We start from the raw sequence: 23,781 nt of genomic DNA, 5'->3' as shown, positions 1-23,781 counted from the left end.
CCGGGTGCGGCCAATCCGCAGGGAGCGTCTCCCTCCGTCTCAACGGCGACCGTTGCTAAGGGAGTTCGTGGAGGGGGAAGCAAGTGTAGGACGCTCACCAATCAGTGAGAAGATAAAGCGCATGCGCAATAAGTTTCAAGCTCCGCCCCCGTGCCCTCGCTTCAAAGTGGCTAACAGGAGGTAGGCGATGCCCTTAGGGCTGGGGGATGTGAGTGTGGTGTCAGTTGCCACGGGAACTGTCTGCTGGCCAATCACCGGGAGAAAGAGGAGGTGTTCAGGAAGAGACCAAACCGGACCCGAGAGGCGGGACAAAGCGCGACCAATAGAAACAGGAAATGGAGTTTCGCCACATCCGGCATTGCCTGCGGCGCTTGCGCTTTGGGCTGAGGAGGCCGGTGACGTCCGGTGAAGTCCAAGATGGCGCTAGGCTGAGTCCGCCGCGGGTGAGGGTCCTGAGCAGGTGCGGGCGGGATCCAGCAGGTGTGTGCGGGGAGGTCTTGGGGCTGCGGAGCACTGGCCGCCTCTCCACCTCTGCTCTCTGTCTTCTACAGGTGACGGAAGTGCCGCCTACGCCCTCCTGTCGTCCCTCGGGAGACCCTGCGCCGCTCCTCGCAGCCGCGGCCATGTCTGGACCCGGCAACAAACGCGCCGCCGGCGACGGCGGCTCGGGGCCCCCGGAGAAGAAGCTGAGCCGCGAGGAGAAGACCACGACCACGCTTATAGAGCCCATTCGTCTTGGAGGCATCTCTTCCACGGTTCGTGGGCCTCTACCCCAGTCCTCACAACTTGCCAGACTCCCATCTCTGTTCGCCCGAATCGTCCAGAGCCTTTACTCCCTGTTCCCCCAAGCTTAGCAGGATCCACTTTACAGAACACTCTGTTGAAGGAAACGGAGGACATGACGTCTGCCTTCTTTTTACAGATAGGGAAACAGGTTTCCAGAGGGCGCGTGACTTGTCAAGGACCTGAGAATTAGAAAGAGGCAGAAGCAGGGGCGCCTGGGTGGCTCAGTGGGTTAAAGCCTCTGCCTTCGGCTCAGGTCATGATCCCGGGGTCCTGGGATCTAGCCCCGCATCGGGCTCTCTGCTCAGCGGGGAGCCTGCTTCCTCCTCTCTCTCTGCCTGCCTCTCTGCCTACTTGTGATCTCTCTCTGTCCAATTAAAAAAAAAAATAAAAAAAAAAAAAGAGGCAGAAGCAGAACTTGACCCTCCACACAATTAAGATGCTTTCTCTGTGGGTGCCTAAATCTCTTTAAATCCTGCTAGTGGTTAGTGTGGGGGTACTGTCTTCTCCGTTCCAGTTGCTCTCTTTTGTCTCTCTCTGTGATTGGTTTCTTGGGCCCTGCTTGACCCTCTCCTCATCCCCTTTGTTTTCCTTTGGTAGGAGGAGATGGACCTGAAAGTTCTGCAGTTCAAGAACAAGAAATTAGCAGAGCGGTTGGAACAGCGACAAGCTTGTGAAGATGAACTCCGAGAACGAATTGAGAAGCTGGAGAAGCGGCAGGCCACAGATGATGCCACGCTCCTCATTGTCAATCGCTACTGGGCCCAGGTGGATGCCCCTCTGCTTTCCAAGACCTGGCTTTGATCCAGCTGCCAGTCCTCAGACTACTCTACTGGGAAAGGAGTATCATGCTGGGAAGCACCTGAGGGATTCATAACATTTTTGGTGCTTTCTCCCTTCAGCTGGATGAAACTGTGGAAGCCCTTCTCCGACACCATGAGAGCCAGGGGGAGCTGTCTGGAGGGACAGAGGCGCCTGGGACCCAGGAGGGGCCGACACGTGATGAGACCCCTCTCACAGAGCCAGGGACTTCGGACCTGAGGGGTAGGGCCAGAGCCCTAGGATTTGGGAGCTTAATTAAGTCCTGGGAACGGTCCTGGTGAAGAGGGAACTTTTATATTAGTCTCCTGAGTTCCCCACCACCCTTCACACAAACACACAATTGACTTCATGTTTGCATAGCAAAAAGTAGTGGTTAAGGACTCAGGCCCCAGGCTTTGGAATCTGAGTGACTTGGTTCGTAGTGCATGTCAGGTTTGACACTCATTTAACTCAGAAAATATTAATATCGAATGATAATTGTGAGTTCATACTGTAACAGCCTTGGATGAGACAAAGATAAGCCAAAAAAGAAATATTGCCTTTGCCATTGGGGGGGAAGTGATTATAAACCACAAGTAAAAAGAATAGGAGCCCGTGAAAGGGAATTAGTGTATGTGCACTTGTGTGTGGGTCTCGTTGAGATTGCGAAGGCAGAGAAGGCTTCCCTGAGGAATGATTTGGAAGCTCCGTGGCCTTGAAATTACTTTAGTTTCCTGAGCCTCCGTAGTTTCACTTTGATGATGGGGACATCAATGTATTAACGGGCACTGCGTGTGTTGAATCAGTGAGCCACAGGGTGTCAAAGGGCTCAGTCTGGAACTTGGTATGGAGTGGCGGTAACTGCTGCTCTTAACCTCATGAGGTCTTCATGAGGGTCTGTCCACCCCCCACAGAGCCCCTGCCCGTGCAGCTGCGGCCCCCTCTCAGTGAGCCAGCCTTGGCCTTTGTGGTAGCCCTGGGCGCCAGCAGTAGTGAGGAGGTGGAGCTGCAGCTGCAGGGCCGAATGGAGTTCTCCAAGGCAGCCGTGTCCCGCGTCGTAGAGGCCTCAGACCGCCTGCAGCGCCGGGTGGAGGAACTCTGTCAGCGAGTATACAGCCGAGGTTAGTTCTCTGTGTCCCACCACAGAGCTGTCTGTCCCCATTTGTGTCCTGGTTGTGTCCCCTCAATGCCCGAGTCGAGTGGTAGCCATAATTCTCCAGGGGAAAAATCAGCCACGTTCTATGGGAAAGTAGTAGTTAGTAGGTGGGGCTCTGCCTTTGGTTCATGGGGTTGAGCTCTAGAGAGCCAGGTGGGAGGAGTTGTTGATGCTTCTGGGGCCACTGCCTTCCAGCTGGAGACCTCTTTGGAACACTTTGCACAGATTTTAGTTGCAGTTGCTGACCCACAAGGCATAGTAGCAAGTGTCCAGGCTTTGCAGGCTTACAGGCTCTCCCAGCCCTAGTCCTGTCATTCTGGGCAGATGGTTCTCCTCTCTGAGCTGGTTTCCTCCTTTGTGCAGTGGAGATAAAAGACTCCGGGCTTTGTCATGAGAAATTGGCAAGACAGCTGGTGGATCACACTGGGCACATAGCAGACTCCAGAATGAGTTAGTACTTTGCCCCATGGCCCTGGATTTGGCTCTTACCCGAGCCCTGCCTTCTCAGGGGACAGTGAGCCCCCCGGTGAGGTGGCTCGGGCACGCACCCGGGAGCTGGGTCGTGAGAACCGGCGGCTGCAGGACTTGGCCACCCAGCTACAAGAGAAGCACCACCGCATCTCGTTGGAGGTGGGATTAAAACCAGGGCAGGGTTTGGATTAGACGCATACGAAGGCTCTCAGGGACCCAAGTTCCCTGCTCTAAGCATTTGACCCTGTCATTGTCTCCAGTACTCTGAGCTCCAGGATAAAGTGACATCAGCAGAGACCAAGGTGCTGGAGATGGAGACGACGGTGGAGGACCTGCAGTGGGACATTGAGAAGCTGCGCAAGCGTGAGCAGAAGCTCAATAAGCACCTGGCGGAAGCCTTAGAGCAGGTGGGGCTTGGGTGCTGGGTCAGACGGAGCCACGGGTGGGCACTTGGAGCCCTTGCTTCTCTCCTCCACCCCCATGGGTCTGTCTCTCCACAGCTCAACTCTGGCTACTATGTGTCTGGGAGCTCCTCCGGCTTCCAGGGGGGCCAGATCACACTCAGCATGCAGAAGGTGAGTAGGCACCAATTTTCCAGTCCCTCCCGAAACCTTTTCTCTGCCCCACCCATGAAAGTCCCCTCAGAATTTAGGACAGATATCTGCATGCTCTGAGTCCCTTCCCTGTCACTCATGCTGCTCTGTTTTACTCATTGATTTATGTATTTAGTGAGTAATTGTTAACATTAAATTCTAGGCATGGTGCTCGGAAGCAGGCACATGCGAGGACAAAAGAGACAAAAAGCAAAGCTTTCATGGAACTTAGGTTCTAGTTGGGGGAATAAACAAGAAGTAAGATAGTTCATCAGGTGATTAAAGGTGCCCCAAAGGAAAAGCATAGAAAAGAGACAAACGAGGGCACTTCGGTGGCTTATTAGGTTAAGTGTCTGCCTTCGGCTCTAGTCATGATCACCAGGTCCTGGGATCGAGTCCCATGTCAGGCTCCCTGCTCAGCAGAGAGTCTGCTTCTCCCTCTGTCCCTACCCTGCTCATGCACGTGCTCACTGTCTCTCTCACACATGAAAGTAAATAAATCTTCAGAAAAAAGGGAGAGGGAAATGGAAGTATGTAGGAGTTGACTGGCATTCGTAGCTGGCAGGCTGAAAGAGGTGTCTTACTGAGAGGGCCATCTCACTTCTTGTTCATTGAACACATTTTTTGGTTCTGTGAGGATCATTGTTCCCTGTTAAGCCTTAATTCAGGTTCTTTTTCAGGTCTTTCAAGAAGGTTTTTCTGATTCCTTGTCAGTTACGAGCCTTGGTTCCCAGCACTGACCATGTAGTGTTTTCTCCCACTTACCTGGAAGCCCTTAGGAAAATGCTTGGGTTTGGCTTGTCCCTGGGGCTTCAGAATCCATTACTGCCCACCTTCGGTGGGGATGTGAGGGAAGCATGCATCCTGGCCCGGCCCTGCCTCCCACAGCTCCTCCCATTCCACAGTTTGAGATGCTGAATGCAGAGTTGGAGGAGAACCAGGAATTGGCCAATAGCCGGATGGCAGAGCTGGAGAAGCTGCAGGCCGAACTTCAGGGGGCTGTGCGGACCAACGAGCGCCTCAAGGTGGGCTCTGTTTGGGACCGGGAGGCCTGAACCTACAAGGTAGTGGCCAGGTCCTGAATCCTGTTGCTGATCGCTCGTGGGCACCCTGGCCCTAGGTGGCCCTGCGGAGCCTTCCTGAGGAGGTGGTGCGGGAAACGGGGGAGTACCGAATGCTGCAGGCCCAGTTCTCATTGCTCTACAATGAGTCTCTGCAAGTGAAGACGCAGCTTGATGAGGCCCGGGGGCTGCTGCTGGCTACCAAGAATTCCCACCTGAGACATATTGAGCACATGGAGGTATGGCCTTGGAGCAGACCTCAGGGTCAAGGTGTCGCTGGCCTTTGCAGCCCCTGTGTGCTGCCAGGGGTCCCTTGGGAATAAGTTCGCCCCAAGCCATGGAGGCCTGAGGTGGGGGGTGGGGGGATGCGAGGAGAGGAGTTTGCTAGGGGGCTGAGGGGTTGTGTGGGTCCTTAACGCTTCAACCTACAGAGCGATGAGCTGGGGCTGCAGAAGAAGCTGCGCACGGAGGTCATCCAGCTGGAGGACACGCTGGCCCAGGTACGCAAGGAGTATGAGATGCTGCGCATCGAGTTCGAACAGAACCTGGCGGCCAACGAGCAGGCGGGTATGTCGTGAGGACAGGGTGGAGGGGGGACCTTATCCGGGATTGCTCGTTCCTGGTGTGGGGTTGCCGCTTATCCAGATGCAAGGGGGTTAAGCCCCTTCCTTTCGCAGAGCCTCCTCTCCCTGGCCAAAACGGGGCTCTTGCGACCTGACTCAAAGGCACAGTGAGGGTCACAACCAGGTGAGGTGGCTGACAGAGCAGGCACAGCCAAAACATGAGCTCTTGGCCCCGCCTGTGGTTCTCTGGTCTTACGGTGTCTCTCTCTCTCAGAGGTATTTGTTCATTTTACGAAGATTTTTGAACACGACCTATGAGCTGGGCTCTTTTCCAGGCTTTGGGATTATGTCCATGAACAAAACACAGACGATCCCTGGTACTGTGGAACAGTATTATAGTGAAGGAAGACAACAAAGTAAAAAATAGACCTGCCTAACCAGACCTTAGGTAGTGGCAAATATGTCCAGAAAAAGAAAGCAGGGAAGAAAGATAGGAAGTGTGGGGAGAAAGGGGTTGTGGTCTTGGATCGGGAGGGTAGAGAAGTGAAACTCACAAGGTGACATTTGTTTAAAAATACAAAGTGGACTAATTTACTTTGGTGAATATAAGTCATATGTTTCTTTAAAGGAAATTTGGAAATAACTAAAAAAAATTTACATTAACAGAAATAACCCAAGTAGGCAGTCTCAAGTTAGTTTTGGGTGAGTTTCCTTTGAGGCTGGGTTATCACTTTGAGGTTGGGTTATCACTTTGAGGTGATCACGCTCTATATATAAAGCCTCAGTTTCCCTGTCATCCGCAATGGGAGTGATGGCTGCGGCCCCCTTCTTCCCCCACTGAGGGCTTGGGCCCTTCCTGCAGAGACCAGTCGAACTCCTTCCTTCCCAACCCTCTCCTAGGGCCCATCAACCGGGAGATGCGCCACCTGATCAGCAGCCTCCAAAACCACAACCACCAGCTGAAGGGGGATGCCCAGCGGTACAAGCGAAAGCTGCGGGAAGTGCAGGCTGAGATTGGCAAGGTGAGAGGGGGCTGCCTGGGAAAACGCTTGGCTGGCCCCGGGCGAGCACTGTCTCACCTCAGCCCTGTTCTCTGTCTTTGCAGCTCCGGGCCCAGGCCAGCGGCTCAACCCACTCCATCCCCAGCCTGGGCCACCCAGAGGACTCTAGCCTCAGTGCCCCAGCCCCAGGGAAAGAAGAGGGTGGGCCAGGCCCTGTCACTGCCCCTGACAGCAGAAAGGAGATGGCTTCAGTGCCTGGTGCCACCACCACTGCCTCCTCAGCGAAGAAGGAGGAGCTGGTCCCCTCTGAGGAGGATGCCCAGGCCCTAACTCCTGGGTCCCAGGGCTCCTCCTCTCGGGGCCGAGAACCTGAGCCCAGGCCCAAGCGGGAGCTTCGGGAGCGGGAAGGGCCTGGCCTGGGACCCCCATCTGTAGCCTCAGCTCTCTCAAGGGCTGATCGGGAGAAGGCCAAGGTGGAGGAGGCCAAGAGGAAGGAGTCAGAGCTCCTCAAAGGTCTCCGAGCAGAGCTCAAGTGAGCCCCTATTCTTGTTTCCCTCCCTCCCCCATCAAAGTGGCCTCCAGCCTCAGTCACCAAGCCTTCCTCCTGTGGCTCCCCAGGAAGGCCCAAGAAAGCCAGAAAGAGATGAAGCTGCTGCTGGACATGTACAAGTCAGCACCCAAGGAACAGCGGGATAAGGTGCAGCTCATGGCAGCTGAACGCAAGGCCAAGGCTGAGGTGAGGACAGGTAGGGCCTGCAGGGCCTGCACAGAGGCTGCCCTGGGGAGTTCGGACCAAAGCAGAGCCCTAGGTCAGCAGCAGGCTGTGGCCAGCTCTCACTCTTTCTGGTGGCTGTAGGTTGATGAACTGCGGAACCGTATTCGGGAATTGGAGGAGAGGGACAGGCGGGAGAGCAAAAAAATTGCGGATGAGGACGCCCTGCGGCGCATTCGGCAGGCGGAGGAGCAGATCGAGCACCTGCAGCGCAAGCTGGGTGCTACCAAGCAGGTGAGACCCCCTTGTGGTCCCCTTGCTTCTGAATGTTGGGATTCCTTTAACTCCTTGGTGAGTGCTTCCAGCAGATGGTCCGGGCCCGCACTGTTCAGCCCTGTTCTCCCATGGTTTCCTTGGGATCGTCGCCTGTATTCGGTGTCACCTTTGCCCATTTGCCGCAGGAAGAGGAGGCTCTGCTGTCCGAGATGGATGTGACTGGCCAGGCTTTTGAAGACATGCAGGAGCAAAATGGGCGGCTGCTGCAGCAGCTTCGAGAGAAGGATGACGCCAACTTCAAGCTGATGTCGGAGCGGATCAAGGCCAACCAGATTCACAAGCTGTTGCGGGAGGAGAAGGATGAGCTGGGCGAGCAAGTTCTGGGGCTGAAGTCCCAGGTAAGGCTGCTTGGGGCTTGCAGGCTGGAGCCGGAAGGGCCAGCGGCTCCCCAGCACTGAGCCAGCACCCCTGACCTCAGGTGGATGCCCAGCTGCTGACTGTGCAGAAGCTGGAGGAGAAAGAGCGGGCCTTGCAGGGCAGCCTTGGGGGTGTGGAGAAGGAGCTGACGCTGCGCAGCCAGGCCCTGGAGCTCAACAAGAGGAAGGTGAGGCCAGGCCCGAGGGGAGAAAGCAACCTAAGATGGTGGCTCACAGCTGAAGCCTTGCTGTGCCTCCGCTCCCAGCCCACCTCACGTCTTGACTGCTTACTGTGTTCCCATCCCTGTGCTGAGCCTTATCTCTGCCCAGTTGCATTTTGATCTCATAACAGTCGTGAGACGGTGTTTATTATTATCTGCTTTTCTCAGTGAGGAAACTGAGGCTTAGGGCGGGCAGCTGACTTGCTCAAGAAAGAGTGGACCTGGAATTGGGCCCTGGATCTCCTTGGCTCCATAACCCACGTTTTGAGCACTGTGTTGGTTAGCTGTAAAGTAGGCATGCTGGTCCTTGTCACAGAGTTGTATGAAACCTCAGGAACATCTAGGTCCTGGCAGAGGCTTAAGGTCAATATTGGTTTTCATTTTCTTTCCCTCATTGGGCTTTTTCTTCCCCATTTCATTCATTCATTAAAGAAGTCGTATTCATGCCCTTGCTATGAGCCCACAGCACTGAGTGCTGGGGAGAACCTGGAACCAGAGGGCCCTACCAGAGGTGGGAACCTCCAGTCTTGAGGGGCAAATAACCAGCCAATAATCCCACAGGTAAAATAGGCTATTGCTGATCCCAGTAAGTCTCGTGAAGGAAACTAAGGTGCTATGAAAGAAAAATAGGGGAGCCTGACTCGGGAGCTGAATGTAAGCTGGGGCTTGAGGGGGCCACTGGGAAGAAGTATGTGTGCTGTGGGAGTTGAGGGGAGCAGAGAGAAGAGCCCCGTGGAGGTTGAAGGATGGGCGTGTGCATTATGCAGGTGTGGGAGTGAGTGTGTCAGGAGCTGTGGAGAACAGGAGGAGGTGAAAGTGGGGAGGTCAGGAGGCAGGACTAATTCTAGTGAAGATACTAGACTTGATCCCAAAAGCAAGAGTCACTGGAACATTTGGACACAGGCATCTGGAGCGTGGCTCCACACTCCTGACTCCCCAGGTTCAGGTGATCGGTGCCCCCCCCCCAATCCCACCTCTCTCAGGCTGTGGAAGCGGCCCAGCTGGCCGAGGATTTGAAGGTGCAGCTGGAGCACGTGCAGACGCGGCTGCGGGAGATCCAGCCTTGCCTGGCGGAGAGCCGGGCTGCTCGTGAGAAGGAGAGCTTCAATCTCAAGAGGGCTCAGGTGTGTGCGTGGGGCAGGGGCAATGTGGTTCAAGGTCACTGATGTGGCCTGGGGCTGGGTGGTTCAAGAGGAGAGCCCTTGCACTTAAGCTAGTCCTCCTCCTGCTTCAGGAGGACATCTCACGGCTGCGGCGCAAGCTGGAGAAGCAGCGGAAGGTGGAGGTGTATGCGGATGCCGATGAAATCCTCCAGGAGGAGATCAAGGAGTACAAGGTGGGGCTTTGGGGCTGAGTTATGCCCCATCAACCCAGGAAATCGTAGATGGGGAGTTGGTGAGAGCTGTAGCGGATAGTCTGGGGACCCCAGAAATAAGTAGCAAAAAGTAGGCAGCACCTTGGTTGTGGAGACTTGAACAACTGATCAGGTACTGTGTGTGTACTTGTGCCAGGCACGGTGAACGGCTAGGCGTGGGAGGGCTGGGAGCTAGCCTTAGTGTCAGACCTCTTGAAACTGACCAAGAGGAGGCAGCCCAGTATTCTGAGTGACGAGCATTGTGATGGCAGAGGCCAGGGCGCATGGCAGCTCTGGGGGTTAGTAGGCTTCCTGGAATGAATGTCATCCAAGGAAAACCCGAAGTGTCAGATCCTGGAGGGTGTGGTGGGTCAGGCTGAGATGCTTGGCTTATCCTGTAGGCTGAGTTGACGGAATTTCTGGGCTTAGAGGTGAGATCTGGTGGCCGGTGGGAGGTTTCAGGATAGGAGAGGAGATTTGTAAAACCTTCTCTGCCCAGCTGTGACTTAGCAGGTGCGGATGAGGAGAAGGTAGACAGAGAGCTTCAGCTAAGACTGGGGTTTTGCCAGAGAAGGCCAGAGGAGTGAGAGATCGAGCCCCAGGGCAGAGGAGCCCAGGCTGAGCCTGTAGATTGTCAACCTTGAGAGGGGACATGTTCACGGGTACCAGTGAGCAGGGTAGAATCCAGACTCTGCTTTTGTCAAGTTTTGAGAGCTTGCTCAGTCCTTATCTGGAGAGCGCTCTGCCCCACCTCTTGGTTCTGGGGAGAGTTAGACGGAGTCTGTATGTGGTGGACGTGGCCTGGACCACCTCCTGCCCTCAGCTCGGGGTCTGGGTGCCATCAGGACTGGACCCGAGCTGCTGCCTTTGCCCGGCCTAGGCGCGGCTGACCTGCCCCTGCTGTAACACCCGCAAGAAGGACGCGGTCCTTACCAAGTGCTTCCACGTCTTCTGCTTCGAGTGTGTGCGGGGCCGCTATGAGGCCCGCCAGAGGAAGTGCCCCAAGTGCAACGCGGCCTTCGGTGCCCACGACTTCCACCGCGTCTACATCAGCTGAACCCGCAACTCAGGGGACTTCGGAACACCCACGGACCCGGGGGCTGTGCCTCCAGTCCCTCCCTACCCCACGTTCAGTGGCCCCTATGCTCCATTCCAGACCCTGTGGGCCCAGCCCCTCTCCACCTCATTGGTTTGGGGGTCCCAGTGCATGCTGGTGGGAGTAAGATCTGTCACGTTCAGTTCTGTCTTCTCCCCACAGTCAGAGCTGTAGCCTGGGGCACAGCTGCCCTGCAGGAGGGGTCTGCTGTGAGCAGCTTGCGGAGCCTGGAGCACTCACCTGAGCTTCCTGGAAGCTGGCCCTAGCCCTTCTCCACAGGCTGACTACTAGTCCGCTGTCTCCATGGGCCCATCCTAGTCCAAAGGGTGCGATACCCCAGGCTGTGACCTCCTACCCAAGAGAAGGTTCATTCGCTACCTGCTTACCCACAAGTGAGGACCAAGGGTGGGCCGCTTTCCCCAGCCCCTAAACTCTAGGGCCCAGGGAGACTTTCCACGCTTGGGTGGGGCTTTCCTCCTGTGGAGTTCCCTGGGCTCTTTGGTCTAGCTCTTACGCTAAGGGCCTAAGGAGGTACCCCCTGGGTGAGGGGCACTGTCCTCTTTTTGGGGGGATTTTTGGCTGCTGTGGTCACTTTGCCCTCATCTCAGGAGTGCTGAACCAAGATCATCAGTTTTTATTCTAATCAGCCTCCCCCACACCATCTCTGTTTCTTTTCCAAACCCACTTACCTGCCCCGTCCCATGCTTCCCAAGACTCCACTGGGTCCCCAGCCTGACCCTGCTTTCATCTTGATGGCCTTAACTGCAGTGGAGGCGGAATTTCCCAGGAGGGGAAGGGACAGACTAGTGGCTGGGCCAACTTCCAATCATTCCAGGTAGAGGAGCTTCATCTAACACCCTGTGACTGAGCCTGTCCCCATGATGCTCCCTGTGCTGCCTGCCCAAGCAAACTCCCATGGGATGTGAAGGCGGCAGGCAGGGGCCTGGAAGGTGGAGCTGCTGACAGGTGCAAGGGTCCATTCAGACCCGCAGGCCCTGCTCTAGAGATGTCTTGTACAGGCTGTTAATTGTTATGAATAAACGTCCAACCCTCAGCCTACACTCCGAGTAGCCAGGCTTCCTGCCCTAAATGTGGTCCCAGGTTTTAGCTGCTATACCTCTCCCACCGCTGCCCTGGCTGGCACGTGAACCCCCAAGGGCCTCCACAGAGACCTCACCCTTCCCTCCCAGCATCTAGTTACATTTGGACCTAACTGCCGCCGCGGATCCCACACTGTGCTCGCAGGAGGAGCATGTCTGCAGGGAGAAAGCGTCCATTCGTCCGTCCAGCCGGCCCCCTCGATTCCCACCCTATGGGGTTGACACTCCGCGAGGATCCTGGCGACCCTTCAGGAACACCTCCGCACGGGCTCACCACGCCCCTCGCCGTCATTGGCTGCAGGGATGCTGGGAGCCTCGTGTTGGATCCCGGGAAATGTAGTCCTTTGTTAGCTCCTGGCAACAAGACTTCTCCGTGGGGTGAGCTGGTTCCCGGGTTGTTCCTGCCCCGCCTGGACCCAATCTGCGAGCTGTCCCTTCCCGCCGGCTTCACCAACCCCCTCCCTCGCGAGCGGACAGATTAGAGCAGCGCAGCGGGTGACTTCCTTCATTGCAATTTGTGCCGGCCGCTGCCCGCGTTCTCGGGAACCGCGTGTGGATGGGTGTCTGTGGGTTCAGCTATCTGTCGGATCCGCGGGGGGAGCCTTCACTGCAGCCGTCGGGGGGCTCATGACGGGGCCGGTACTGACGGAGTTAGGGGCTGGAGTCGGGCTAATGGTTGTGGTGGCTGCCGCTGGCTTGGCAGCAGTCGCGCCTTCGCGCGGCCCGGCGGCCCTTTCGGCGGTCGCTCCTTTGCAGGGGCTCTCGGCCTTGTCCGCCTTCGGGCTCCACCTGGCGTCCGGTATTTCGGCGGGGTTGCGGCGGCTGGACCAGGTCGGAGTAGAGGCGGAGACGCGGGCTGCGGTGACTTCCGGCGCTGGGCTGGCCGCGGTGGGCATGCTCACCGAGACCCGGGCCGAGGCCGGGGATGGCATCGGGCCGTTGAGGAAGTGTCCGCCGCCCGAGCGCAGCGCACCTCAGGCTGGGGGAAACGCGGCATGTTGCATCATAGAGACGCGGGCCGGCTCTGAGAGGATGGCTGCCCCACGAGCGAGTCCAGGGTCAGCCAGTCCTCCGTGAGCACTATCTTTCTCGGGAGTCTTCTCCACACGTGCTCTTTCAGTAAATATTAGTAACTGCACATCACCTCCCCAAATGTCTGTTTGGCTGGTGTCCGGATTCAGAGAAGTAAAAACTCATGTCTAGTTGTCTGGTAGGCATCAAACCACTCTCTCAAGCTGAAGGGCAGAGGATAAAGATGCCCGAATTTCTGGGAAGCTCTGCTCTTAGGGGCTGATCAGGTCCCTTCACTCAGGAGGTCTGACCCCTGACAACCCCCAGTAACCCCAAGTGGCCTCAGTGGCTGTGTGATACTCTGGGCCCCTAGGATGGGCAGGCCAAAGTTCCACCTTAGCAAGCCTCGTGGTGAATGCACCTGTTTTAGCAAGAACTAGAGCTCCTACTGTATGATTGGCTGCACAATCCAGTGGAGTATCTGACATCGCCCACTCTCTTTAAAACTTCCTTGGACCGTGGTGCTACACTCTCCTGATTGTTCTCATACTATCTTCTGCTGGCCCTGCTCCTCCAACCCTAAGCTACGCCCTCTCCTTTTTTCACTACTTTCCCTGTGTCTTTATCCATGGCTTTGGCTACAGCTAAGCTGCTAAGATCCAGTTCTCCCGTCCAGTTCTCCTTCCTGAGTTCCAGACCTACAAAACCACCACCATGGTGGGGAAGGTGGAGGGCAAGGTCGTCACTCTCCTCCAGATGGTGCCCTACCGCCAAGTTCCTCAGACAAGATGCACCACACTCTGGCTTCTGTTCTTTGCCTTACCTCAGTCTCTACTGGTCTATGTGCTACCGCCTAGCCAGTGTAATGGTCAGTACTTTCTATTCCCCCACCCTACCCCTGGCCCTTGCCCTTTGCCTCAGGCCACTCCCTCCAGCCAGTTTCCTGACCCTCTGCTGTGGCAGGCACCATGTCTGGGTCCACAGCCTTTTCTGCTAAGTCTCTGAATCAATCACTGTGCTCCAATGCCTGTTGTTTCCCTGAAGTCCCCTCACTTGACTGAAGACTCCTGCACTGGGACCAGGATGGCGAACACAGAATGCAGGATAACCCTCCCTGCTCTCCTCCCCATGAAAGGCAAGTCCCTTCTCCCTTACTTACTACCCCACTTCCTGCTTTCCCGATAGGGAAGGAGAAGGAGAGACAGCAAGACTGCTCTGGAGGTCTAGGTCAGAGGTGCAGAGAAAGTGGAGAGAAAGCTTCCTGGCTGGGGCAGGAGGCTCCTTGCAGGCCGGGGCAGAGGCAGGCTACAGGTTAAAGCAAGTGTGGATCTCCGATGGCTGTTCAGGGGGCCATGGCCCGGCCTAGGCCCAGGAGATGGCAGCTGAGGCAAGCCTGGCATTGAGGATTCAGCGAGAGCACCCCGCCTGGCCAGACAGTGTGGAGCCCAGGCCAGGCCCAGGCAGGTCCCATGCTGGGGGAGGACAGGTTTGGCTGGGTATGGAGCCTGCTCCCAGCCGTTCTGGTTTCCCTTACTGCCTTCATGTCGATCTCGGGCAAGTGGTGCCCTTCTCCGAGCCTCTCCACACAGTGACGGCTTGTGGGCTACCTCCTGGGGGGCGATCTCCACCCGTGCCTCCTCAGGGTCTAGGAGGCTCTGTTCCAGAGGTAGGCTGACTGGGCCCCAGGCGGACCAGGGGAGGTGCCACCGGCTTTTGGAACTAGATCTTTGGAGCTTTTCCTTGTGACGGGAGAGGCCTCCCTGGGGCCACATGGCTGGACCAGAGCCAGTTAGTGCCAGGATCACCAGGCAGCCACCCAACGGTCATTTTGCTGGTAGCAAAAGCCAGGCACCAACAAGAGCTGCTTGGCTCTGCCACCATCTCCGCGTGTTTCTCTCCAGGACGGGGACCAGGACGGGGATTTTAACAATCCATAAACCCTCTGGCTTCTACCTGTGAGCAATGTTTGGGAATTTGAGGGCATCTGCGAGAATGGGCCCAGCTGAGCTTTTGAGCAGACACACAGACCCTGGCTCTGGGAGAGGACAGAGCTCCTTCAGCTTGCTCCAGGCTTGAAAGACAAGACAGAAAACACCTGGGAAATCTTATTCCCTTTATTCTCTTCAACTAATCAACATGACCACCGGTGACACAACACTGTTATTGACACACAACACTCAAAAGTGGGGCCTCTCTTCACTCCACGGGGACAAGTCAGGTTGAGTGGGGCTTCCCTAATGGGGGCAAAGGAGTCTGGGGGCTGCTCGCCTCCGGAGCATGTGTCATGGAATCTCCTCTCTTGGCTGTGACCGTTTCAAGTGTCCCCACCATTCAGGATCCATGCCCAGTTCTGTCGAGTTCCCACGTGACCTCCACAGCCATAGAGGTTCAAGTTGCACCCTAAGCTCAGATCAGTGTCTACTCTCCCCTCTGCTTTCGCCAGTGACCCTGTGACTGGTCTGTTGGGCTCCTCCCCCAGGGCACTTCTGAAGCCTGAAGCCAGGCCTGCGAGGAGCCAGACAAGAGGGTTTGGCTATGCTGCATCTTTTAGACTAAGTTCTGTTGGGCACGTGCCACGACCGTCCCCTGGGCCTTTGCCTCATCTGGCCAAAGGGACTCTGGACACTGCCACCTCCCCAAGCCAGCTCCCTGCTTAGTTCCTCCCAAGATGCAGCTCGCTCTGGGAGGGAAGCACCTGGGTAAAGAAATTTGGGGAGGTGGGCAAGAGAGAACAGCTCATGCCCCAAAGGTCTCTGATTCTGCCCCTTTCCTGCTACAAACCCCCGGACCCCAACTAGTCATGCCCACGTCATCCATTCAGTACCGGAGCCAAGACCGCTGGCCCTCACCCATCCCTACACATGCAAGCATCCTACTATGTATGCCACACCCCAGTCCTCAACAGGCTGACGGCTGGCCTTCGACCACACTGACCACCTCCCCCGCTACTGCCCCAGACTGGCCCTGGAGCCCCACAGGCTGCTCTCCAGGACTCTTCCGAAGACAGAGTCCTCAGACCTGTTTCCAAGGGGAGCTGTTTCTAGCTTTACAAGGGGTTTGTCTCTACAACTGGTTTCTTTCTACTACCATCTTAGAACAAATCTGCTTTGACTTGGAGGACTGTCTCTTCTTCCTTAGTCTCACAGGGACACCCCCTCTGCTGATGCTTCTGTCAGTAGAGATTCGGCGGGCAGGTTCCTTCTCCCCTCTCAGTAGTGCTTTCTGACCTGGCACTTGGGTGGGCTGGGGCTTTACGCAGATGGTGACAAGTGTCTCCCCACAATTATCCAAGGCCTGCCTCTCCCTTCTCCCCAGCAGGCCTGGGTTTTCCTCCTACAGTGTTCTAGATTTTGATCCTTTGAATTTAAGGTCATCCCTTCGGGTAGGCAGGAGAGATGAAGGATGAAGTGCTTTCACCTTCTGGGCTTTTAGGTCGTGGGTTTAGAGGTCTCTTCCACAGCTCTGAGGAATGCGGGTCGCCCTCTCCAGGGAAAGGCCCCCTCACCTAGCATCTCAGTTCTCTGAGTCGAGGACCACAGTGCACAGCTGGTGCCAGCGTGGGGCCCACGGGCACTTCCTTTGGACCCAGTACTGGACGGAGTCCTCTCCTTTAAGGGTTTCCTGGGTTAGAGGGTGGTTCTTGTTACAGGTGTCGCGAGAGTTTCCACTGGACCATTTCCTAGGGCAGCAGTCTCTGTATTCCCCCAACCCCTGCCGCCACACACACACACCCAGTCATGTTAGCGGGCTGGGCTGGGTTAATGAAGGAGCGTTACTGTGTGTGTGTGAGGACAGGAGATGGGCCTGGCAGGGGAGCGGGTTTCTCATCCTTCCACTTCCCTCTGGAGGTTTCTGGCTAAGGTGGAGAGGAGCCAAGGAGGGTGGGATCTGTCCCCTTCCAAGGCCACGATCGGGCTGGGTCATCACCACCTCAGAGCGCTCCAAGTACCAGGGTGAGGAAGGTGGTCAGGCCTCCGGATGCTCTTCAGGGACCCGTGGCCCCGTCTCTGGGGTGTCTGGACGCCCACCACTACGTGCCGGCTGGCTCATCCCACCAGCAGCCTGGCTAACAGCTCAGATGGAAGAGTGAGGCTTAAAAAAGCAGGTTGCCGGCTAATCCGAGCGCTCTGTTCTGTCGACTCGCTGTCCCTCGTTGCCACAGAGAACCGACACGTGGCTCTTTTGACTCGGAGAAGAGAAGTCTAGGGAGGATTTAACCACACACAAGCCTTGAGTCTCTGAAGGGCTTTATTCTTTGGAGGTCGACTAGCAGCGGTTCCCTCTCCACTGAGGACAGAATTCAAGGACGCGAGCTGCCACGGCAGCGAGTCTAGTCTGGTGGCAGTTAGGTGGCAGGAGACAGCTCCTGACGGCGAGACCTGAGAATGGGTAGGCGGGACCCTCCATCGGGGAGGCCTCTCGACTTCGAAGTCCCCCCGTCCTGCCTAGCGGGGGGGGGGGGCGGGGGCGGGGAGCCCTGGTGGCCGGAGCTGGGATCTGCTTGCACTTGCAGCTTAACAAGCTCCCGGAAACGGGGAGCACTGGGCAGCCCCAAGTTTGCTGGCCTCCATCAGGACACCGCTTCACCTTGGCTTGCTTTCCTCAAAGCACCCTAACAGAAATCCCTTCCTGCCCCCTATTGTGGTGGTTTCCCAGTATTCTTTGAAGTTTCTATGCACCCCAAACTTAAGCCTTTAAAAAGGCTTGACATCACTTTTTTTTTTCCTTCCCCATTTTTGGGTTCTTCCTCCTAAGGAATTCTGTGGGCCTCTTTCTCTAACACTCGATCACCTAAGATTGGCCTCATCCCCCAAGGAAGCCCCAGGGCAGCGAGCTGAACTTTCTCTTCCTAGTTCCCTGGGTTGTTTCTTCTCTGTGGACCTGGGGGCTCCTCATCCCTTGTTTTTCACCTCTCCCCACACTAGTCCCCACCTGAGCGTTTTCCTCAGTGTCACTGTCCAAGGCTTCTGGGAGAGAGGCCCCCTCCGAACTCCAGGGGGAGGGAACACTGCGGGACAAGTTCATGGGAGGCTCTGCTACACCTTCTGAGGGTCACTCCTTTCGAGTCAATGCCACTGGATTCCCTGCACTTCCCCGACCCTATAGTTTCACAAGGATTTTGATACAGTTTTATAGGGTTGTCTAGAGACGTATTGGGACCTCTTCCTACAATTAATAGGGCTTTTATCCACTATGGTTTATAGGGTTTTTCTGCTACAGACTTAAAGGGCTTTTTTTTTTTCCTACATATTTATAGGGTTTCTAACCCAACAGTTTTTCTCTACTGCCTTATTAAGTGGTTCCCACCAACATTTTTATAGGGTTTCTCGTCACTGATGTAAAAGAACTATTTTTACCCCGGGTTCTTTATCCTCCGCTTCTCTACAGCCTGATAGGGTTTTCCTCCTTTCCCCCACACCATCTTTGGGGAGAGCCAGTGTTCCTCTCGGGAGAGAGAGGCCCTTGGTCTCCAGACCCATTTCACAAGGTGACCCCGGGGTGGCAGCTCCGATGGAGGAGGAGGGCTGCGACTTCCGTGAAGCCGTCTCCACACTCAGGGCACAAATAGGGCTTTTCTTCCAAGAGGGTCTTGGGGTTTTCCCCGTCCCCATGGTGGCCACTCCCCGTGGGGGTGGGGGCCTCTGCCGCACCTTCCTGGCCCGTGGACAGGGTGGCTGGCTCTGGAGGGGGATCCTCAGGTGTGGGGGGCTTTTCTTGGGTGTGGGTCTCCTGGTGCCGGGTGAGCGCCAGGCGATCAAGAAAGGAGGCCCCACAATCTGAGCAGCTGTAGGGCCTGGCCCCCAGGGGGCTCCTGAGGTGCTCCAGGAGGACAGAAGAGCTCTTCCCCAGCTCCGGACTCTTCTGGGATTTCCCACCTGCGTGGACTTTCTGGTGCAGCAACAGCTCAGAGCTGAGGCCAAAGCTCTTTTTGCATTCGGGGCATTTAAAGGGCTTTCCACTTAGGAAGGGGCTGGGCCCGGCCCCTTCCCCTAGACCAATCCTATAATCAGGGAAGAGAAAGGGCTTTTCATTGCCGTGGGTGAGCTGATGCTGGAGGAGCACGGCCCGATCCAGAAAACTTTCTCCACAGTGGGAACAAATGTAGGACTTGGAAGAGAGCAGGCCCAGCCTTTGGCTGAAGCTCTCCTGCCCCTCGGACATTTTAAAGGGCTGTCCGGGGGGTTCAGCTCGGCCCTCCGCAGCTCCTGGGTAGGAATTGCCTCCGAAGGGGAGCCTGGGGGGTCGGAACTGAGGCGCCTTGGGGGCTGGGTGTGCGATGAGGCCATCCGAGTTTTTGTAGGGGTTTTCTCCGATGTGGATCCGCTGATGCTGCATGAAGATGCCCTCGTCGTTGAAGCCCTTTCCGCAGACAAGACACTTGTGTGGTTTGGCTCCTGGGGGCGGTGTGAGCAGGGCGGCATCGCCCAGCCCCAGCAGGCTGTCGCCCTGAGCTCTGCGCGCCGGGGTCTTGCCCCTCTCGTGGACCACCCGATGCTGCTCCAGCTCGTGCGCCTCCAGGAAGGCCTTCCCGCAGTCGGAGCACACGAACAGGTTCTCATCCATGTGCGTGCGCACGTGGGTGATGAGGTTGGAGCTCTGGCTGAAGCTCTTGCCGCACTCCGGGCACTTGTAGGGCTTCTCGCCCGTGTGCGTGCGCCGGTGCTGGATGAGGTGGGAGCTGCGGATGAAGCTCTTGCCGCAGTCAGAGCACTTGTAGGGCTTCTCGCCCGTGTGGATGCGCTGGTGGCGGATGAGGGTGGAGCTCATGATGAAGCTCTTGCCGCAGTCCGCGCAGATGTAGGGCCGCTCGCCGCGGTGGATGCGCTGGTGGTTGATGAGGTTGGAGCTGACGCTGAAGCTCTTGCCGCACTCGGGGCACTTGTAGGGCCGCTCGCCCGTGTGCGTGCGCTGGTGCCGCAGCAGCGTGGCGCTCAGCGTGAAGGTCTTGCCGCACACGGGGCACTTGAACGGGTCCTCGCGCAGGTGGGTCCGCTGGTGCTTGATGAGGGTGGAGCTGTGGCCGAAGCTCTTGCCGCACTCCAGGCACTCGTAGGGCTTCTCACCCGTGTGCGTGCGCTGGTGCTGGGTTAGCTCCGAGCTCTGGATGAAGCTCTTGCCGCACTCGGTGCAGCGGTACGGCTTCTCGCCGGCGTGGATCTTCTGGTGCTTGAGGAGGTTGTGGTTCTGGCCGAAGCGCTTGCCGCACTCGGGGCACTTGTAGGGCTTCTCGCCCGTGTGCGTGGCCTGGTGCTGGATGAGGTCCGAGCTGCGGTAGAAGGCGCGCCGGCACTCGCCGCACTTGTACGGCTTCTCGCCCGTGTGCGAGCGCTGGTGCTTGATGAGGTTGGTGCTCTGGGTAAAGGCCTTCTCGCACTCCGTGCACTTGTAGGGCTTCTCGCCCGTGTGCGTGCGCTGGTGCTGCACCAGGTTGGAGCTCCAGCTGAAGCACTTGCCGCAGTCCGGGCACTTGTAGGGCTTCTCGCCGGTGTGCGTGCGCTGGTGCTGCACCAGGTGCGAGCTCTGCGTGAAACTCTTGCCGCACTCGGAGCAGGTGTTGGGCCGCTCGCCCGTGTGGATGCGCTGGTGCCGCAGCAGCTTGGACCACTGGCTGAAGCTCTTGCCGCACTCGTTGCAGATGTAGGGCTTCTCGGCCCCAGAAGGGCGGCCCTGCACTAGCTCCCGGAGGCTGGGCTCATTGGCTGGGACCACCGGGGGGCTGTTCCACGTGGTCAGAGTCCCCCACTGCCAGCTGGCCTCACAGGCCTTGGTCCAGTCCGAGGGCGTAGGGACTACCTCAGGGGCGGGGGGATCCAGAGCGGTCTGCTGGCCCAAGGGGCTGGGGTGACCCGATGGGGTTGGGGAGTCCTGAGGGACTGTCGGATCCTGGGAGGGTCTCTCCGGGGGCATCTCTGATGGGTCCTTGAATTCTGGACTCTGAGCTGGATCTCCCAAGATGATCTCCTCCCCAGAACTTTCCTGCTGAGGGTTCTCCTCTTCGTTCCCACTCTCGGCACCTACAGAGAGAAAGGGAGTCTCCAGCCCCCATTTCTTTTCAGAACACAGGGCCGGGGCTCTCTTCCCTCCCCTGGGTGTCCCCCAGCGTCTGGGCCCCTCCCTGAACCAGGGCCGCTCTCTTGTCAGGCCTGCAGTCCCTTCTTGTGCCCTCACCTCTGTGAGCATCGCTGGGGCTCTGTTCAGGACCCTGCAGATCGGGGCCCCACAGTGCCGTCTCAGGCTCCATCCCAGAGCTCAGGACTGCCCAGTGTTCCAGGGACCCTGGGGGAGGGGGAAGGGGAGAAGAGAGGAACACACAATCAGAGCTGATCTGCAAGTTTCTTTACTTCCCGAGCCCGACTCCTTCACCTGCTGGCCCTAGGATGTATTCCTCCTCTGATGAACTTCAGTTTCCCACCTCCCCATTTTTCTGGGCGTCTGTTCTCACAGCGGCCCCCCTACCCCTGCAGGCCCGATTCCTGCTCCAGATCTTAAGATCACAACTAAGCCGGTAGATGAATTTAAGTGTGTAATTAAAAGCTCATCAGTCATAACCCTCTGAACCGAGACTGGGGGCTAGAGAAGTCTCTGACACCCACGGGGGAAGGAGGCTCTCACCCCACCCCTCTGATGCCCAGAGGCTGGGAAACCTGTTATTTTGCTAATCAGAGGAAGCTCATTAAGACTCTAATTTTCCTCCTTAATGGGGCTGCTAATTGGGACCAATAAACTTTCCTTATGAGCCCAGAGAACTTACAGTGCCTGGAACACTTGAAGAGTTAAAAAAAAAAAAAAAAGAAAGAAAGAAAAGCAAGCCAGCCAGCACGAAAGCAATCAGATTTCCCTGAGGGGATGGGGGCCCTCCAAAAGGACTAGGGCACTTTCCCGTTATCCAAGCACATAAAGTTCAAGCCAGAGGTGGGGGTGGGGGGCAGTCTGAACCCATGGGGGACTTCTGCAGAGATGACCTTGAGAGGGAAATGAAAAGGAAAGGGGAGAGGGGGAAAATGTGTGGAGGCCGCCCAGTCGCAGCTCGGGTGTGTGTTCTGTCCTTATCTCTCCCGATCCTCCCCACAGGCCCGTGAGGGGACCGAGGAGTCAGGCTGTCCATTTTACAGATCAGGAAATCAACACTCAGGGAGATTTCTCCAAGGTCACAGGCTGGGAAGTGCCAGAGCTCAGACCAGAAATGCAAGGTTCTGGGTCTGGCTCGCCCCAGCCTCTGGGAGGGAGATGACCTTGGGAGTCACGTGAAACTCATAAACGTGGACTGCTGGCAGGAGACCCGTGATGAGGAAAGGCTCAGCCAGAACCTGCGGGCCGTGACACGGAGAAATTCCCAGGACCATCCGCTTTCCTCCGCTTGTCGGATCCGGTGACTAGGCCTGACAGTCTGCAGCCGATGACCTCAAAACAGTACTCCCCGCTGAAGGCCCGCCCCCATTAACACCCGTTCTTCTGTTTCATTGTTCTGTTTTGTCATGACTGTACCCTGTGCCTAGGACAGTGCCTGACACATAAGAGGTGCTGCCTTAGACATTTTGTTGAATGAATGAAGGTGAATAAGGGAGATGCCCCTCGTTCCTGGAAAACCTGTCTGGTCTGATGCCTTTAAAGGTCAGTTTGCAATGGGGTTGGCGCCAAAGGAGCAGGAGTTCAGAGTGGCCTCCTGGTAAAACTTCACAGCTAGCTATCCCTCCAAAAAGGGTTACGGGATTCCAGCTTGAGGGAATAAGTCCTCAGGAGCTAAATTCTAGGCTCTCACGTTTAGATCCTAAACAGAGTCCCTGGGGAGGGTCCTGGCTTCCAGAGGCTGTGTGGGAAGGGCACAGTGCCTAGGGGGGCAATGGTGCAGGAAGACAAGGCCAGGACTCAGGAGGAGGCATCTGGGAGGCAACCAAAGTGTAGCAGGGGCGAGCGGTAGGGGAGACAGGAGTTGGATTTTGGGAAGTAAATTAATTTCTTCATCTCTGCAGCTCCTTAGGCCATGAAATGTCCCCTCCCCCATCTGTAAGTGTCTTTGGAGCGATGGGAGCAGAGGCCTCCGCCTATTCTGAACAGGCCCGCTGGGCTTGCCTAGGACAGGTAAGACCTCATGTACCTTGACTGTCCCAAGAAATTCAAGCTCAGCGGTCCCGAGCAGAAGGGAAGGGGTTAAAGCCAAGGCCGCCATGGAGTAGGAAAGTAGGAAGACGGAGCGAGGCAAGAAGTGCGGGGAGCCCACCCAGGCACAGGCCGCGGGGCACCGGCCTTGGACCTCCGGCGGCCCCACCGCGGAGGGAAGGTGGGAGGGAAGGACAGGAGGAGGAGGCTGCCTCGCAGAGAGGGGTGCAGAGCGGCCCAGGGTGACCCTGACATGGAGGCAGCTGCGGGAATGCAGCCGCCCCGGCCCCGGCCCCCCCCCCCAACGCCCGCACCAGCGCAGACCCTGGACTTGTGCTCGCGTGGGTCCCCGCGACCCTCTTCCGGCTCCCGGGCCGGAGCCCCGCATGCTAGCCTCCCCCGCCCGCCGGGCCCCCAGGATTGCGGCGCTCCGTGGCGCCCTGGCCCCGCCGGCGGCCCCATTCCTTCTTCCCAGAATGCTCACGCCCTCCCTCCCCTCCCCCACAGCCAGACCCTCGCGCTCTTCCCAGAATCCTCGGCCCCTCGCGGCCCCCGCCCGGCCCCCACCCCACCGGCGCCCAGGGCGGGGAGGGGGCGCAGGCCCGCGCGCCCCCGCCTCCCGCGCCCCATTGTTCCCGGCGGCCGTCCCGGGCCCTCTGGGCCACCCCCCAGGAACCCAGGCGTCCCCAACTCACGGCTCTGGGGTCTGGGGAAGGCCGGAAGGCAGAATCCAGCCCCAGGGGACTTAACCCCTTGAATGCCCTGCCTCGGGGGGCGGGCTGGACGCCGAGGACTCTGGGGTCCTTCTCAAGGGGTGATCCCAGGCTGAGGACCCGGGGACCAGTTCAGGGTGACTGGGACGGAGCAGGAAGTGACCCCAGCTTCCCGGGCCCCTCTAGCCTGGAGTCAGAGCATCAGCTCTATGGGATTTAACCCTTTGCCTCCCGCAGCCTGGGGAAAAAAAAAGAGGACGGGGAGCGGGGGAGGTGGGTGAGACGCCCCTCTCTCGGTCTCCAGCGGGAGCAGGTCCTCAGGGGGAAGGCCAGATGCCAGTGAGGGGTCTCTGGA

General features: G+C 57.4%; 2 protein-coding genes across 3 annotated transcripts; one reads left to right on the top strand and one right to left on the bottom strand.

The window, feature by feature from the left end:
• The first annotated feature begins 373 nt into the window (after positions 1-373).
• Positions 374-11,563, top strand: RNF40 (ring finger protein 40). 2 transcript variants are annotated; one of them, XM_080830231.1, is made up of 20 exons: positions 374-460; positions 552-755; positions 1,384-1,551; positions 1,686-1,827; positions 2,499-2,705; positions 3,249-3,370; positions 3,472-3,618; positions 3,712-3,786; positions 4,710-4,829; positions 4,925-5,104; positions 5,297-5,432; positions 6,329-6,450; positions 6,534-6,961; positions 7,048-7,165; positions 7,286-7,435; positions 7,603-7,815; positions 7,896-8,021; positions 9,038-9,178; positions 9,289-9,390; positions 10,289-11,563. In XM_080830231.1, exons 2-20 carry the CDS (start codon positions 624-626, stop codon positions 10,463-10,465), a joined length of 3,006 nt encoding a protein of 1,001 aa, XP_080686357.1. In that variant the 5' UTR covers positions 374-460; positions 552-623; the 3' UTR covers positions 10,466-11,563. The 2 variants fall into 2 exon arrangements, with proteins under 2 accessions (XP_080686357.1, XP_080686356.1); XM_080830230.1 differs by having other exon boundaries at positions 387-443.
• Positions 11,564-14,715: 3,152 nt separating this feature from the next.
• On the bottom strand, positions 14,716-23,520 carry ZNF629 (zinc finger protein 629). The gene is made up of 3 exons (XM_080830031.1): positions 23,409-23,520; positions 20,785-20,892; positions 14,716-20,630 (listed from the first exon to the last, which is right to left on the bottom strand). The coding sequence occupies exons 2-3, from the start codon at positions 20,855-20,857 to the stop codon at positions 18,097-18,099; spliced, it is 2,607 nt and encodes an 868-aa protein (XP_080686157.1). The 5' UTR covers positions 20,858-20,892; positions 23,409-23,520; the 3' UTR covers positions 14,716-18,096.
• Positions 23,521-23,781: the final 261 nt, after the last annotated feature.

Source organism: Martes martes (genome assembly GCF_963455335.1).
Source record: "Martes martes genome assembly, chromosome: 18".
Lineage (NCBI taxonomy): Eukaryota > Metazoa > Chordata > Mammalia > Carnivora > Mustelidae > Martes > Martes martes.
Note: the sequence above shows the minus strand (reverse complement) of the source record. Positions and strands in the feature narration are given on the sequence as shown.

What these genes read in the sequence shown, in the direction of transcription:
- RNF40 (XM_080830231.1), top strand. Translation starts at nt 624, where the DNA reads ATGTCTGGACCCGGCAACAAACGCGCCGCCGGCGACGGCGGCTCGGGG. An exon ending in GGACCAACGAGCGCCTCAAG is followed by an intron (nt 4,830 to 4,924) that starts GTGGGCTCTGTT and finishes CCCTGGCCCTAG; the next exon opens with GTGGCCCTGCGGAGCCTTCC. An exon ending in AACGCAAGGCCAAGGCTGAG is followed by an intron (nt 7,166 to 7,285) that starts GTGAGGACAGGT and finishes TGGTGGCTGTAG; the next exon opens with GTTGATGAACTGCGGAACCG.
- ZNF629 (XM_080830031.1), bottom strand. Translation starts at nt 20,857, where the DNA reads ATGGAGCCTGAGACGGCACTGTGGGGCCCCGATCTGCAGGGTCCTGAA. An exon ending in CCCCAGCGATGCTCACAGAG is followed by an intron (nt 20,631 to 20,784) that starts GTGAGGGCACAA and finishes TTCTCTCTGTAG; the next exon opens with GTGCCGAGAGTGGGAACGAA.